Here is a 16,648-nt window from a genome sequence, read left to right on the forward strand (position 1 = left end):
ACTCCCCTTCCAATTTTATAAATATTTAAGATACCCATGTGTTTTTTTAAATAAATGGCATGCCCCTTGACTTAGGTATCTTCTGAAAGACCTCTATAAATGCTTAAATTTATGCTCGGAATGTTCCGTATTTTTCAAAATATTTTGGCAATGTTTCGATTTTTAAAAAACCGAAACAACTTAATGAAACAAGATTTTAAACCATGGATGGGAGGTCTACCACATGTTCTTGTACATTCATAGGAGGTAATCTTGTATCTTGAAAAAGCAATAAGCAAACAGTGGTAGTCAGATCAAGTGCAGAAGTTGAATATAGAGCCATGTCTCATATTTCTTGTGAACTTATTTTGGTTAAGATATTTTCTCCAAGAGATTGGTTTTACAGGAGAGACACTTACGAGTCTTTTATGTGATAACCAGACAACCATGCATATAGCTTCCAATCTAGTGTTTCATGAGTGGACAAAGCATATTGAGGTGAACTGTAATTTTGTTCATGAGAAGCTTCTGAGTGGTGAAATTGCCACAACATATGTCAAGTTTGAAAATCAACTTGTTGATCTGTTTACCAAGTCATTGGGTAGTGATAGGGTTACTTTTCTATGTAACAAACTGAGATGATATGATATATATATTCTCTAGCTTGAAGGGGAATGTTAGATATATCAGTATTTTATATATGTGCCATAAGGGCATATGTGTAATATATATATATACACACACACACCACGGTCCATAGTGAGAGTCAAGTTCTACTCCTCCCACTTTCTCCATTCTTTTCTTCTCTAAACCCTAATTTGATCTTCTACAAGTATAATTTTAACCATAACTTTAACCATCAGGTCAATACACCAAGTCTATTTATAGTCATAATGTTAAAATGCTAAAGGTGAATGGCGGTGATAATGCCAAGAAAACAGTGATAAAATCATGACTATGGGTGATGATAACATTTGGAAAAATTGCGATAAAGCCAGATCCGTTGCACAGAGGCGATGCCACCAAATTCATTATTGATAAAACTGGGTAATCCTTCCTTCCCCACGGATGAATTGTGAGCTCAAATAAAATCCAATGCCTCTTTGAGATTGAGGGGACTCAAATTAGCAAAATTATCGTTTGTGGTCCATGAATTGAATAAAAACCTCAGAATTAGTTGAGCTCCCATTACCTATTAGTCAAGATATTTTCTCAAGATTAGTCAAATTCTCATGACTATGTGGGCTAATGGTCAACTTGGATATAAATTTATATGGCATATAGTTATAATACAAGATTTTTGTGGGCTAGTGTCTGGATTGAATGTCTATGGCATATAGTCACGACGAGTCTAGAATTCCTGTGGCAAATGGTCAGGGGTGAACACCCTAAAAGTTAACTGAATTTCCATGGATTTTTAGATAACTTTGAGAATTGACATAAATTTAGTATTTGCAAGATCCCCATGTCAAAGGGCAAGGTAACTTTCAATTGTAATTATTATTGATAAGAGTCCAAGGCAGAGGTCAGGGTGATCACTAGTTCAAAGATTATTGCTTATGGGTTTAGAAATGGAGTATCTTGATGAAAATTCAAAAGATGGTTAAGTCCAAGAAGTCAAGTGTCAAGCATAGCTAATTGAGCGGTCTTCTCAAAGGTGAATCATGATTACACTGTGGTCTTTCACCGAAAGGGGCCTATTGTGGTGTAAATATGGGTTTTATCTCAGCCAGACTTGTGATGCTTCAAGATATGGGCAAAAGGGTCTTAGAACTGCTAATGGACTATGCATTTCCGGAGGGTGTATCCCAAGGACTGTCTAACATGGCGTGGTTCATTGAATATATCAAGATCATCCAACATGTCTCTCGTGGTTATGATATGCACTCATTCGCGTAATATGCCCATGTGGCATGGTTGACTTAGTAATAAATTGAATTAAAACCTCAACTGAATCAGAGGCAATGAACATTCCTAAATTAGAAGGAAAGTTGGATTATGATCCAATTACTTGATTGAAGGAGGATGGGTATTCTATTTAAAATTTTAAATTGCCCCTTTTCCCACTGGAGAAGAGGAGAGACAGTGAGGCCAACAGGGCCAAGCTGGTTCAAAATATGGTAATTGTCTTGAGAATAGTAGATTGACTCTTTTGAGTCTGGGGATGTAGTCTCCAATTTCAACAACGATCTCTTCATCAAACAATGTGTCTCCATTCTTACTCTTTAGTCTTGCCTATATCTGTGTATATGAGTGATGGTGTTTTCACACACTTGATATCAAGTTTTGTTTTTGTTGGGGGGGATCTTGAGAAATTGATGGCATCGCAGAATGCTGTTGTTTTTGGGAAATGGAACAGACTTGGGTCCTTACCATTCTGAATATCTAAAACCATGATCCAAACCACACAATTCAACCCAAAACAAAAGTATTTAAATACTGGAATAATGACTCAATTTATTTGCAAAACATCATTGAAATTAAAAGAAAATAACATCCAGCAATAAGGTCCAGTAGAATGAATTTTATTTATTAATTGTAATTGCATTCACACTCTCTGCAATGATGTAGTTTCACTAACTGTAAAATTTGTTGACAATGTTTTTCGTATCTTTCTTGAGTAATACTTACCTGTTCTACTTGCATTTCATACTAGATAATGGACCCAAAGATGGATTCAGGTGTTGAAAATTGTGGATATAATTCTGTTGAGGAAGCCATTGAGAATGGTGCTGCCCCTGTTCCGCTTAGTTTTGATAAGACTGCTGATGTTCGATGCATTATTGATGTCATGGATCACCTTTTGGCATGTGAGGTACTATCGGTGATATGTTATTGCAGTTGTTCTTGTCAATCTTTCAAGACCTGTCTTAAAATTAATCTTACATGGCAGGCAACATGGCACAAGGGTCACTCACTGGCACAAACTGTCTTTTCTTGCATTTACCTTCTGAGGCTCGAGAGAACGTCATCACATGCCTTATTACATTCTTATTGCAGAATTATTCGTGCAACCTGCAATGCTGTCATTTCTGTTGTGGCTGATTCACGCACTCATGAGGTAAAACTCTATGGAAGTTTTTTTCTGCATTGGAATCCATTCCACCTTGGCATGAGTAGACTAGTGATTTTCTCATCTTTGTTATAATTGTGTAACTTCCATTATGTAACTAGCTAATGTGATGGGAAATTTCTTCGTCAGTTTTATGGTTAAACTCTCTCTCTTCTTTAGTGGAAGAGATTTCTTGGAGGCTGTCACGCCCTGAAATCCCAACACGAATCCCTATGATCCATTAGTCAGAATCTTGAGGTGTGAGGTAACCAATCACACAACTGTTAGAACATTCAAAAGTAATAATATTTATGGAAAAGAAAATATACGCAGCGGAATAAGCATTTGACTAACATCTATACGAGAGTCTAGAGTAAGCGGAAGAAATCGACAAACACTGATATAAGTCAAGATCCTCAATCTCATAATGCATCAGGTTACAAAAATGTCTAAACTAACACATTGCTTATCTACAAGTAAAAACCGCTTGGATCATCTACTAATCCTCAAAGACATGGTGGCGGCAAGACATCAATTTGATCCTCCTCGAGGACCTCCTCACAAGACTCCTCAAAGAACGACTCTTCAATAGCTGAATAATCTGAAAGGGAAGGATAGGGTGAGTAACGGGGGAATGTTACTCAGCAGGATGAGTGCCGTTCTAACAATGAGTCATACATGCACGAGTAATCATTTGAACAATTAAATAATGCAATTTTTTCATAATGTAACATATGATAAATGTCGAAGCATACTCAATAAACAGTTAAATAATTTCAACCTATCATTTATATCATTTAAAGTAACCCATGCATCTTTCAAATAAATACATCTATCAAACATCACAAAATAAGGAAAAGATACATAATAAGAACATGGCGGTGTAGTTGATAAGAGAGCAGAGGAACACGTCGATATAACCGCCTCGGCTATGGCAATTTGTTATTCCAGACTTTTAATTCGACGTGGAATCCCATCGTTATAATTTGATTTTATGGCCAGTTTAGCATACCACAGTTGGATGGCCATTTATTCGGTTCAGACTGGCTGTTGACCAAGAACCCAATACTGAGTTCAACTAACGGTGAGGTCGACCGTTTGACGACTACAGACTAACAGTGATCACTAACTAGCCCAGGAGACCCCTCGCGTCGAAGCCTATCAAGAGGCAATGCATGTGAACCTCGCCTACCTCTACACTATATAGAGACTGCCTTTACATGCAACGTTCCTCAGGAAATAAGTAGGAGAAATTCCTGAATCTCATAAGCTGTAATATGCTCTAAGGTATCCCATACTACAGAAGAGCATATGACATCTAGCGCTATCCTAGATTGACTTGTCGTTTCTGGATACACAGCAACGCGTCACTCTTCATGAGTTTTCTACGAATCTTTTCTGGTAAACAAAATAGTTTATTTTTGTATACCATATACTAATTTCTTTGTATCGAAAATACAAACAAGGTCTGGTAGTGCTCTCCAGTAACAATCATATGTCATTTCCATCTATCAATTATCCCATCAATCTATTTATTTATCACGTTTTACGTAGCATGATCACTACGTAGAACTTGAGACACTGTTCCAACAATCAGTCGAGAACATACGTTCTCTCTATCCATCCATCAATTAATCGTCTAACTTCCTACATATCTATCAAAGTATCTTTACCTTTAAAGTTGTTTGAAATCCATAGAGCATCAACCAATTCCATTCGATGGTTTTTGATGAGTAAAAAGGCTCGGAAAATATATCGAAACCGTAAGACGTAAAAGCTGAAAATCTGTGAAAATTTGGCTAAGTGTTAAAAAAATGACTTTTCAAAGTTGTCGAAATTGAAAAGCCCTCAACAACATGAGAAACACCGTAACATTTTTATTACTTAATTCAAAGGAACGCTTAAGATATTGCGTTTTGAAAATCGGGAGAAAACGTTGAATTTTACGTTTTGTTTTTAAAATCAAAAATCACATTTTGATACGATGAGATTTGGATCTTAAAACCATTCCCAACGTTTTGAAATGGAGGGTAAAACCTTAACTTCATAAAAAAAAACTTAAAGTAATTGGAAATTACTTCAATGTTTTTAAAGAAATAAAAGTAGGAAATGGGTATACATACTATATGAAAGCAACACAAATAAAAATTGGAACTAAACTCAACATTTGGATTTATTTTTTTCCGAATTGCTGATTTTTTTCGTCAAAACTTGACAAAAATCGATACAAACATTATACTACTCATAAAATGCATAAAATACATCAAATAACCAAACAAATCAAATGAACTAAAATAAATAAAAAATAACCATGCAAACATGATCCAATACATTCAAATATGTATAAATGTGATGAAATAATCGATCTATCGAAGATCACATGGATTTTCTATGAAATTATTACATAATTAGAAGGTAGAAGGGAAGGCAACCTACTTTGAGTTATATTCGACGGTTGAACGGAGTTTAAGATCGCCTCCGGCCAATCTCCAAATTTTTCCTCCGGCGAAAATCGAATTTCTTTGCATCCACGCATAGTACTTGACGACATGCACAACTTTCCTTCTTATGGCAAAGGTTGAATCGTTCTAGTTCGGTGTAGATCTGAGTTGCAAATTTTGAGGGAGAAGGAATGAGTTTTGTTTGGAGAGGAGAATAAGAAGAAATCAGATTTTTTAATAGAATTCGGATATTTGTAACTTAAGTGAGACGTAAGCGTCATTTCAGGAGTTGTTTTTCCTGAATGCCGATTTAGATAATCTTATACTCTATTTCGGGTTATTTTTCAATACGAATCTAATGGTATGATTGGATTCCTCAAATTATATCTCTAAAGTGTCGTTTACCTATTTAGTAAATATCGAAAATGAAACTTGAGGATTTTGTAACTTTTCCGTTCGAACTCGAATTTGAGCGTGCTTACAGGGTAAAGTATGTTTTTCGATCATTTTGATTCCAATGGTAAAGTCAAATTTCGTTAAAGATGGACAAAACAAAATCTGAGTATTTTACCTTAAGTCCATCGGTTAGAATTTCTCCAAATTTCACTATTTTATTTTCTTGAGATACTAATTAGAATTCGAGGTATTACAGAGGCACTAAAGATGCATAATATTTTTGATTTATTATTTGGGGTATCACAAATAAGGGCTTCCTATTTATAGTCCAAACATAGCTCTAGAACCACTTGATTGGTATATTACTTTCCTATACTTGATAGGGGGTCGAGTTGTAGACTAATTTCTGCTTTGGGTTTCAAAACGCATTTTGTGGAGTCTTCTTCCTTTTGCTATTTGTTGGGGGTTTATGGAAGGAAAGGAACAGACGGACTTTCAAGGGGAAGGAGTTACCATTACAAGATCTCATCTTGTCTACATTGGGTCGTATGTTTCTCTCTCTTGAATCTATTTCTGAAGTGTTTTAATAGGTTATTAAAGAAGGCACATATTACAAAATACAAAAGAGGCTTACAAGGCAGTCGAGGTGACCAAGCCAAAGGCCTCTCTTGAATTATTTCATTCAACTAAAAACTGACTTACAACTACATTCGATGGCCTATTTATTGGAAAAACAGAAACATAACAATCTAAGTGAAATGACTACACTAACTTTACATGAACATTTAAAGCAACAAAAGAAAACGACAGAGAAACTAACTCCAACAAACTACTAACTAAAACTACTAGCTATTTCAGATTGTTACTAACACAAATAACAAACAACTAACTAACTAATTAATTAACTTGGACTGCATCACATCAAACCATGTTTTTTACAGAGATTAGGATAGGATTATGATCCTTAATATATGGATTGGATTTGTTAGAGATAAAGTTTTTTTCTCTTATTGAGTTCTTGTAATCAATCATTTCTCTTAAGTGGTCTTCAGAAGAAAGAAACATAAGGGTATTTTGATGGCAAAGAGAGGCACAAGTCACTGTCTTGAAGATTAAAGCTGTCATGTATAAATTGTCTTCGGTATCCATTGATGTTAGATGTCTTTTCTTTTAAGATCTTGTTTTTTGATGGATCTTACTCTGAATGGGTTAGGAAAGCATTGAGTTATTTCTCCTTCTCCATTGTACATCTCCTGGCCTAGGAAGTTGTACTTTGTTTTTCTTTCTGTCCATCAATAAAATTCCTTATCCAAAAAAAGAAAAACAGAATCTCAAATTCATTGGATTGATAGATATAAGTGAAACTAGGGGTACCTTACACAAGCTAGGTTGCTGGACATTTCCAGACCTGGAAAAGAAGTAAATCAGAATTCTAAACTGAAGCAAAATAAATAGGAAAGCAATCCACTTACAACAAGAGATACTCCAACAAGAGATAATCTATGCTACAAGGCAGTTTTGTTGGTATTATTCCTATTTGAGAATTTTCCTTGGAATATTCAATTCTCCAACTCTGGAAAGAACCAAATAAACAAGGGAAATAAATCTCAACTAATTCTTTCTGTGTCAACAACTTCTGTTTTTTGGAGAAGTTTCTACGTCAAAAGGATTAGGGATTGCATGATGATATACTTTAACATTGCAGCTCCTGAGTTCATACTCAGAAGCTGCTGCTAATGGGGGGCCTTAACATCGACCATTGTGCAGCTTGTTGATGGACCTTCTTCCTCCAAGGACATCACACCTCAACCTCCTCAAACTCAAGGATTTTTAAAGGTTATGAAGCTGACTTGGTTACTTGAGCGAGAGAGGTCCCAAAAGGAAAAAGTTGACCGATACATTGCTGAAACAATCAATGTTTCGGGGTCAATGTTTTGTATTGATCTTGTCCAATACCGATACGTATCAACTGATTCATTCCGATATTTTAAATCATGTTCCTTTCTAATATTTGAGCCCTTGGGTGTCCCTTAATTTCATTTCTTATTTGTAGGCTGTTGTCAAAGTTGGGGCTGTTTTGTAAATTCTGAATTTGATCTTGTTTGTTTTATTGGTAGGAAGAGGATATTTTTACAATGGCATATGGGCTAACTTTGAAAGGGGAGGGAGATGAAAAATGCTTATCAATGCTAAATGCCGTGGAAGAAACCATATCTCGCCAACTGCGTGCTTGTAAAGCTCCATCATCTAAAAAAAGAGTGTCAGAAGGTAGGTATTTCAAACCATCGTCAAACTTGTAGCCAACCATTGCTTTTGGTTGAGAACTTAAGAGTCTATTAGGCTCTTTCTGATAAAAGAATAATTTTATTTTATTTGTATTTTAAACTCTGCTTGAGTGAGCAGCCTCTATCCTACCACACATTTTTTCTTGGTTCTTATGATTTTAGGTGCCACAGCTTATCATGTTCTAAGTTGTGCGTGCCATCACTTGTTCATCTATCTGGACAGTCATAGCGGTTGAACTGTCTGGATCAGTATTCATGTGGCTGCATGTCCAACCTCTGCTCATATCTATATTCTCTTCTGCTCTGGACGATATAATTGTTATATACAGAATTACTGGGAAGTTGAGCTGTGAAATCAAGACCATTCTCCATTTTTCATGTTCACTTGAAACGACAAAAAAATTAATAAATTACAAAAAATCTCCTTTTATTAGTAATATGTAAGCCCATCTAGTTACCTAAATAGCCATGTTAGACTTTGATGAAAGTTGTTTAGGGAAAGTATCTTGTGAATTAGCGTTCTGACCAAAGGCTGCATGGTGTAATGGACAAGACATGGCACCTTAGGTGGCAATACCACACAAACAGATGGGAGTTCTGATCAAAGTCCATGTGGCACTATGAATAACATGTGGTTCCTTGAGAAACAGTTTCATGCAAACACTCCCTCTTTGGGAGACTGGGACACCCCAGATGCCATGTGCTAATCAGCACTGGTGCCTTAAATCTGCCACATTCATACATGTCACCAATAAATCTAACACATGCATAAGGCCCCACAATGTTTACTTCGATGACACCTAATTTAGTCAAACGTCTCTCAGTCAATAAAAGAGGCTTAGCCTATCTAAGCGTGCTATAGACTTGGAGTGAAAATATTTGTTCCCATTGGGCAAACTAGGTCAACCAGGGTAGAGGATTTGAGGTTAAAGAAAGAGCCGCAACCTAGGTTTGCCAATGTAGCATGGGCCTCATGGCCATCGGACCCTAGGTTCAGAGTAAGAAAAAATAGCTGACAAAGATGGGCTACCGCAAGGACCGAAGCAGAAGTTGACCTCGTTGATTTATGCTTGGGTAGCCATATTAGGATAAGTTGTTGACACATTGCAGGTGAAAAAAGGTTAGGAAATGAAACGTATGGTGAAGTTTAATATAGGGGTAGCAGTTGATACATCGTTGGCTGACACATCTTGGGATGCAGAGGTGTTGTCCAAATTATTCTTGGAAAGGAGATTGGAATGATCTTTGGGAATTCTAATAAAGTCTGGTCCAATAGTTTCTTCGACATTAGGTTGGACAAGAAATCCCTTAGCACTCAACAAAATATGGTAGGATCTAGTTCAGTCTTGTATGCAAGATTTCGAGAGGAGGTGCATAAGGATGTCTCATAGGAAATAGAGGGAGTGGGGTCATCTAGAAAAAGGAGGCCTAGGTGTCACGGTCGTATTCTTTTGAAGCGAGGTCGTGTGGCGCAAAGGGTCAAATCCACTTGCAAGCTTGTAAAATGATCGTACACCACACACACGCAGCTAACAAACAAGTAAATGAGGTAACACGAGGCAAAGTCCGGAGGCAATTTTGTTGATCTAATATTGATTACACGGGGTAACGCGTTACAAAAGCAATAAGGTGCGCTACAAAGCAATAGATGATCCTATGACACGCGAGACTTCCACGGAGCTGGGCTTGAAGCTTCCGTCAACGTGGGTGTAGGCCGGGGATTAGGAAGCACTAGACACCCTTCCTACAACGAGTACGCTAAGTCTTTCCTAGGTTTCCAGAAGGAAACATCAAAAGTGGAGGCTGGTCATACTCTCTTATTACAGAAATGCCACTAAGCTAACAAGTATGCCCTGGCACGGGGCTGACATGTACCTCTAAGCTAACAATATGCCCTGGTATGGGGGCTGACATGGCTTCATAGTGAGCTTTACATAGTATTACATGGGTGCTCCCGGGTGACTCCGGGGCGAGTTACACCTAAACTCTAGGTGTCAGAGTACATGGCTGTTACAGTCTCCCCCACCTATTCTGCAGACGTTTTCGTCGCATTGTCCCTGACAAACTCTTCAATCTTCTGCTTGAATGGTTGTAGGTTCTCTGCTCTTTCCCAGGTGGCTTTACATTCTGACATGTTCTTCCATGTGACGAAGTACTCCGTGTGCTGCTGCTTGCTTGAACTGCTGCTAACTTGACGTTCTGCGAGAACTTTGTCGACAACACGTTCCGACTGGATTGCTGAATGAGAAGGTGAACGTGTTGGAATGCTGCGCGCTGGATCTGCATGGAATGGCTTGAGACAGCTGGCATGGAAGACAAGGTGGATGTTGCGTAACCAGTGTGGTAACTTCAACTTGTAGGAGACCTTGCCGACTTGAGAGAGGATGAGCATTGGATCTTCATAACGCTGTAGTAGTCCCCTGTGTGCTCGCTGTACTCGGTTGAACCTTCTCAACTGATCTGTCTTAAGTAGAACTAAGTCACCAACTTTGAAATGATCTGGTCGATGATGTCCATCAGCCTATTTCTTCATTCGTTTCGACGCTCTTTCAAGGTAAGATCTGGTAACTTCATTGTTGTCTTGCCCAAACTTTGTAAACTTGTACGCCCTAACAATAGTGTGAGGAGTTAAAGGTTGTTGGGTAGTAATAAGTTCAAAAGGACTCTTGTTGGAGGAAGAGTTCTTCTGAAGGTTGAAACAGAATTATGCGACATCGAGAAGATTCGCCCAATCCTTCTGGTTGGCAGTGACAAAATGCCTGAGATACTCCTCCAACATGGCATTAAATCTTTCAGTCTGCCCATCTGTTTGAGGATGTCCGCTGGTCGAAAAGTCAAGCTGAGACCCAAGTAATCTGAACAATTCGGTCCAGAACTTCCCCGTAAATCTTGAATCTCTATCACTGATGATGTTCTTGGCACACCCCAATACTTGATGACATGCTTGAGGAACAAGTGCGCTATTTCTTCTGCTGAGCAATATGTCGAGGTCAGTATAAATGTAGCATATTTGGAGAAACGGTCCACAATCACTAGGATGGACACATACTCTGCAACCTTTGGCAAACTTGTGACAAAGTCCATAGAAATACTTTCCCAAGGCCTTTGGGGGATTGGAAGCGGTTCCAGCAGCCCAATTGGTTTGTCGGCTCAATCTTGTCTTGCTGGCAAATGAGGCAGGTTTTCACATAATCTAACACATCATCTCGAATGTTCGGCTAGTAGTATTCTCGCTCCAAGAGAGCTAATGTACAACGCCATCCCGGATGGCCTGCCCATGAAGTGTCATGACACTCTTTCATTAGTTCTCGTCTTAGCCCGTCCGCACGTGGAACAAACATGCGGCTCTTGGTGGTGTATAACAACCCATCTTGAAGCTAGAAACGGCGTGCTTTCCCCTTCTGTACCATGTCCAATATGGCTTTCGCCTGGGGATCACTGTTCAAACCATCATGAATTCTCTGTTGTAAAATGCTGGTAACTTGAGAAACTTTCACTGAAGTGCTGCTAGCTCTGCTTTGCGACTCAGGGCATTGGCCATGCTATTGTTCTTTCCTGGCTTGTAATCCAAGGCCAAGTCAAACTCTACGAGGAACTCTTGCCAGCGAGCCTGTTTTGGTGTCAACTCCTTCTGAGTCAGGAAATGGCTTACGGCCATATTATCAGTCTTCACTTGAACTTCTGATCCCAACAAATAATGTCTCCAAACTCTTAAACAGAGGATGACAACTAACAACTTTTTCTCTGTGCGGTGTAATGTCTCTCAACATCGTTGAGCTTCCGACTTTCATAAGCAAGCGAATGCCCATCCTGTAACAACACTCCTCCAATAGCAAAGTCAGATGCATCTGTCTGAACTTCAAACGGCTTGGTGATGTCGGGTAGAGCTAAGACAGGGTCTTGCATAACAGCAAGCTTAAGGTCTTCAAACGCCTCATGACACTTGTCCGACCAGGACCAAGTGTGATCTTTCTTCAACAGGTCTGTGAGAGGTGCGGCCCTTTTGGAGTACCCTTGGACGAAACGTTGGTAGTAGTTCACAAGATCAAGGAATGACCTGAGTTTTGTGACGGTAGAGTGGGTTTTCCATTCATCAATAGCTCGCACTTTCTCCATGTCCATCCGAATCTGTCCATTACCCACAACGTGGCCAAGAAACATGATCTGTTCTTGAGCAAATGAACACTTCTCTAGCTTGACATACAACTGATTGTCGCGAAGCACTTGGAATACTTTGTGTAAATATTGAACGTGCTCTTCAAGGGTAGAACTGTATACTACGATATTATCAAGATATACTACAACAAACTTGTCGAGGTATTGTCTGAAGAGGTCGTCATCGAGGTGCAAAATATTGCAGGTGCGTTCGTAAGATCGAAGGGCATGACTAAGTACTCATAAGCACCATACCTGGTAGAACAGGTAGTTTTCGACTCATCTCCATCTGCAACCCGTACTTGATAATAACCTGATCTCAAATCCAACTTGGAAAAATACTTGACTGCCCCAAGTTGATCAAACAAATCGGCAATCAGTGGAATCAGATACTTATTCTTGACGATAACCTTGTTTAGTGCTCGGTAGTCTACACAAAGTCACAATGACCCATCATGCTTCTTCTGGAACAAAACAGGCGCCCGATAAGGTGCCTTCGAAGGTCTGATAAACCCATACTTTAGAAGTCCATCAAGTTGCTTGCGTAGTTCCGCTAGTTCCGGAGGACTCATCCTGTATGGCCCCATTGCAGGAGGCTTGGCACCAGGTACTAGTTCAATCTGATGATCAATTGGCCTACGTGGCGGTAGGGCCTTTGGAAGCTCATTCAACATCACATCATCAAATTCTGTTAAGACCTGCTTTACCAATGGGGGAGTTGAACTATGGTCCTGATCATCAGGTTCAACTCGTAAGGTAGCAAGATACGTTTGCTCACCTTTTTTCAACCCTTTCTTTAACTGCAGAGCTAAAATCATCTTTCCCTCCTCTTTACTTGTAGAGAGGGGAATGAAGCTTGGACATTCACCTAGCATGCCCAAAGTGTTGGAGAACGGCATTGGTACGGCCCTGTTCTGTCGCAAAAAGTCCATCCCAATGATGACTCGGAACTCATCGAGTTGAACTGCGAGAAGATCTAGCTTACCCTTCCATGGACCTATCTTGACGGCCATGGACTTGGCCGACCCTTGTATAGGAGTGGCCTCGGAGTTAACAACTTTTATATGGCTTGAATTATTTTCGAGCCGAATATTGAGGCGCTTCGCCTTTGCAGGGGCAATAAAGCTATGCGTAGCTCCCGTATCAACCATTGCTTGGGTGGTCTTACCACCAATCTCCACATCAGCATACATGAGACCCTTACGCTGACGGATCTTCTGAGTCTCAGAGGTCTGTTTCATTGCATTCAATAGATGCATAGCTCCTATATGAGAAAAATCATCCTCATCTCTCTCACTTGAACTCTCGTGACTAGGGTCACTCTGGGAAGCTAACAGTGCGTTCAACTTGCTTTTCTACGGGCACTTGAACGTCATATGAGGACCACCACACAAGTAACACAGAATCTTGCTGCGGTGATTGTTAGACTGGGTACCTGTGTTCTTCGAAGGAGAAGAATCCCGTTGGGATCTCCTGCTTGGACTGTGTCTAGATTCTCCATTTTTACCTTTGGAAGACCCACTGGTGCGTTCACGCTGCGAAGAGTACTCTTTCGACTGAGTGGGTACCTTCTTTCTACTCCCATCCACAGGAGAATAGTCCGTCAACCGCTCAGCTGCGGCAATAACAGTCGTGAGATCTTGTACACGTTGCCTCTGTAGTTCTGTCTGAACCCAAGGCTTAAGCCCTTCTGTAAACGAGAACAACTTGTCTTTCTTTGACATGTCACAAAAATCAAGCATCAAGGCGAAAAATTGCTTGACATAGTCGTGCACGGTACCTGTTTGTTGGAGTTGCCTCAACTTCCTACGGGCAATGAACTCCACATTCTCGAGTAGGAACTGATTCTTCAGCTCCCTTTTGAGGTCTTCCCATGTATCGATGGAGCATTGGCCACTCTCCATCTCGGTGTATTTCGTTCGCCACCATAGTTTGGCGTCACCTGCAAGATACATAGAAGCAGTTGTTACTTTTACCTTTTTTGAATTCGGTCGAGCTGCATGGAAGTACTGTTCCATATCGAACAGGAAATTCTCGAGCTCTTTCGCATCGCATGCACCACTGAAGGCGCGTGGCTCGCAATCGCGAGGGAGAAGCATCACTACTGGTAGGCCGTTCATTACCGACGGCTCAACTAGGAGATCTACCTTCGTAGTGAGCTCGTAATCTGTTCCTGTAAATTGGCTATGGTTTCTCGGGTATCTTCCTCGAGGTCAGTCATTCTGGCTCTGAATGTCTCGGATCTTTCTTCCAGCGTGTTCTGGCGACCATCTAATTGCGCAATACTATCAACGAGATCGGATAGCATGGCTACCTTTTCTTCTAATACCTCAATGCGTTCCTTGTTTGTACGTGGTGGTGGTGTGTTTGGAGCGGGTTGGTCCGCGGTACTTGCAGCTCCTCGTGTCATTGTTCGCGTGAACTAATGGAAACTGGGGGAAGAGCTTGGGGATAAAATCAACGTGTACCTAAATCAACGTGGTTGAAATTCCAACTGTGCTCAAACAACTGTAGCTCTGATACCAACTGTCACGGCCGTATTCTTTTGAAGCGAGGTTGTGCGGCGCAAGGGGTCAAATCCACACACACACGTAGCTATCAAACAAGTAAATGAGGCAACAAGAGGCAAAGTCTGGAGGCAACTTTGTTGATATAATATTGATTACACGGGATAACACGTTACAAAAGCAATAAGGTGCGTTACAAAGCAATAGATGATCCTATGACACGCGGGACTTCCATGGAGCTGGGCTTGAGGGCTTCAGTCAACGTGGGTGTAGGCTGGGGATTGGAAAGCACTAGACACCCTTCCTACAAAGAGTACGCTAAGTCTTTCCTAGGTTTTCAGAAGGAAACATCAAAAGTGGAGGCCGGTCATACTCCCTTATTACATAAATGCCACTAAGCTAACAAGTATGCCCTGGCACGGGGTTGACATGTACCTCTAAACTAACAGATATGCCCTGGTACGGGGGCTGACATGGCTTCATAGTGAACCTTACATAGTATTACATGGGTGCTTCTGGGTGACTCTGGGGCGAGCTACACCTAAACTCTAGGTGTCAGAGTACATGGCCGTTACACTAGGGCGAGGCTAGCAAAAGAAGTGAAAGATTTTGCAAAATATTTGAATGATTTTCTACTAAATTCTGGAGGTACTAGAAGGAGAGATAGGGGAGCTTTAGTCCTGAATGATTGTTAAGATTCTCTTGGAATGTCAGGGGCTTAGGTGAGTGCACGGAGAGGGTGGCTGTGAAGGAGATGATTTGATATCGCAAACCGCATATGGTTGTTTTCTAGTAAACAAAGATGAGCTTGATGAAGGATATTGAGGTGTTGGAGCTTTGGGGTTTGAGTTCTACAAAGTAGATTGCCTTGCCAGCTATTGGGTCCTTTGGTGGTAAAATTCTTTTGTGGGAGTCAAATTTCGTATATGTTCAAAGACATCATATTGGGCCTTATTTATTTGTCTTATGCAATTGTGTTGGGGATGGTTCTTCTTGGGTATTCGTAGGAGTTTATGGCCTGATGGTGGATAGGAATCGTGAATACAATTTTGGGAGGGACTAGATGATTCGGCTTCCTTTTGGGTAGGTTGTGGTGTGTTGGGGGTGATTTCAACTCCACTAGGTTTTGTTTGGAATAAAAGGAGGTGCCAAATCTTTGAGGGAATAAGTTTATTGATTTTGTGACTAGGAATGAGTTGCTCGATCTTTCCTTGAGCGGCAGATGCTTTACTTGGTCCAATTATCTAGAAATCTTAATTTTTGTCTCTTCGTATGGGTTCCTTATTTCTATTGATTGGGAGGAGCTTTTTTGTTTTGACGATCCAATCTGCTTTTTCAAATCCTGCATCCGACCATTCTCTCATTTTGTTGTAGGCAAGCGTCAATTTAAATTGCCTAACACCTCCCGTTTCTATAGCATGTGGCTCAATTGAGTTATAATAGGATTACAAGTTCTTAGAAGTGTCCAAATTGAGTTATAATAGGATTAGATAATTGCTATAATGTTATAAATAGATAGGAAGTTACTCTTTAGTATTTTAGAAGGTTTCTAAGTTGTTATGATGAAGTTATTTATATAAGGAGTTTCAAATATGAATTTTTGAGCTAACAATTCATTCAATGAAATTCGAATTTAGCTATTTCTCTTATTTCAATTTATCTTTATAGTATTTCCTTCTTTTTCAAGCTTGAATCTATTGATTCAAACTGGTTTTATGTGTTCCATTGAACAATTTCTTTTGAATCTATTGATTCACACGCGACTGCTACGTCAAGTGGTATTATAGAGCTCTTGCTAAGATCCACAACAAAAGATGGCTGGTGAAGGTGATT

General features: G+C 39.8%; 1 protein-coding gene across 1 annotated transcript in view; it reads left to right on the plus strand.

Moving 5' to 3' along the window:
• MAK10 (MAK10 homolog) overlaps nucleotides 1-16,648 on the plus strand; it is a 55,016-nt gene that overhangs the window by 8,241 nt on the left and 30,127 nt on the right. Inside the window, 3 exon segments of the mRNA XM_086439555.1 lie at nucleotides 2,636-2,794; nucleotides 2,873-3,040; nucleotides 7,986-8,136. Coding sequence (XP_086295681.1) covers nucleotides 2,636-2,794; nucleotides 2,873-3,040; nucleotides 7,986-8,136 — 478 coding nt within the window.

The sequence above is a fragment of the Akebia trifoliata genome, chromosome 1 (genome assembly GCF_017979445.1).
Source record: "Akebia trifoliata isolate Shusen 1 chromosome 1, ASM1797944v1, whole genome shotgun sequence".
NCBI classification, from domain to species: Eukaryota; Viridiplantae; Streptophyta; class Magnoliopsida; order Ranunculales; family Lardizabalaceae; genus Akebia; species Akebia trifoliata.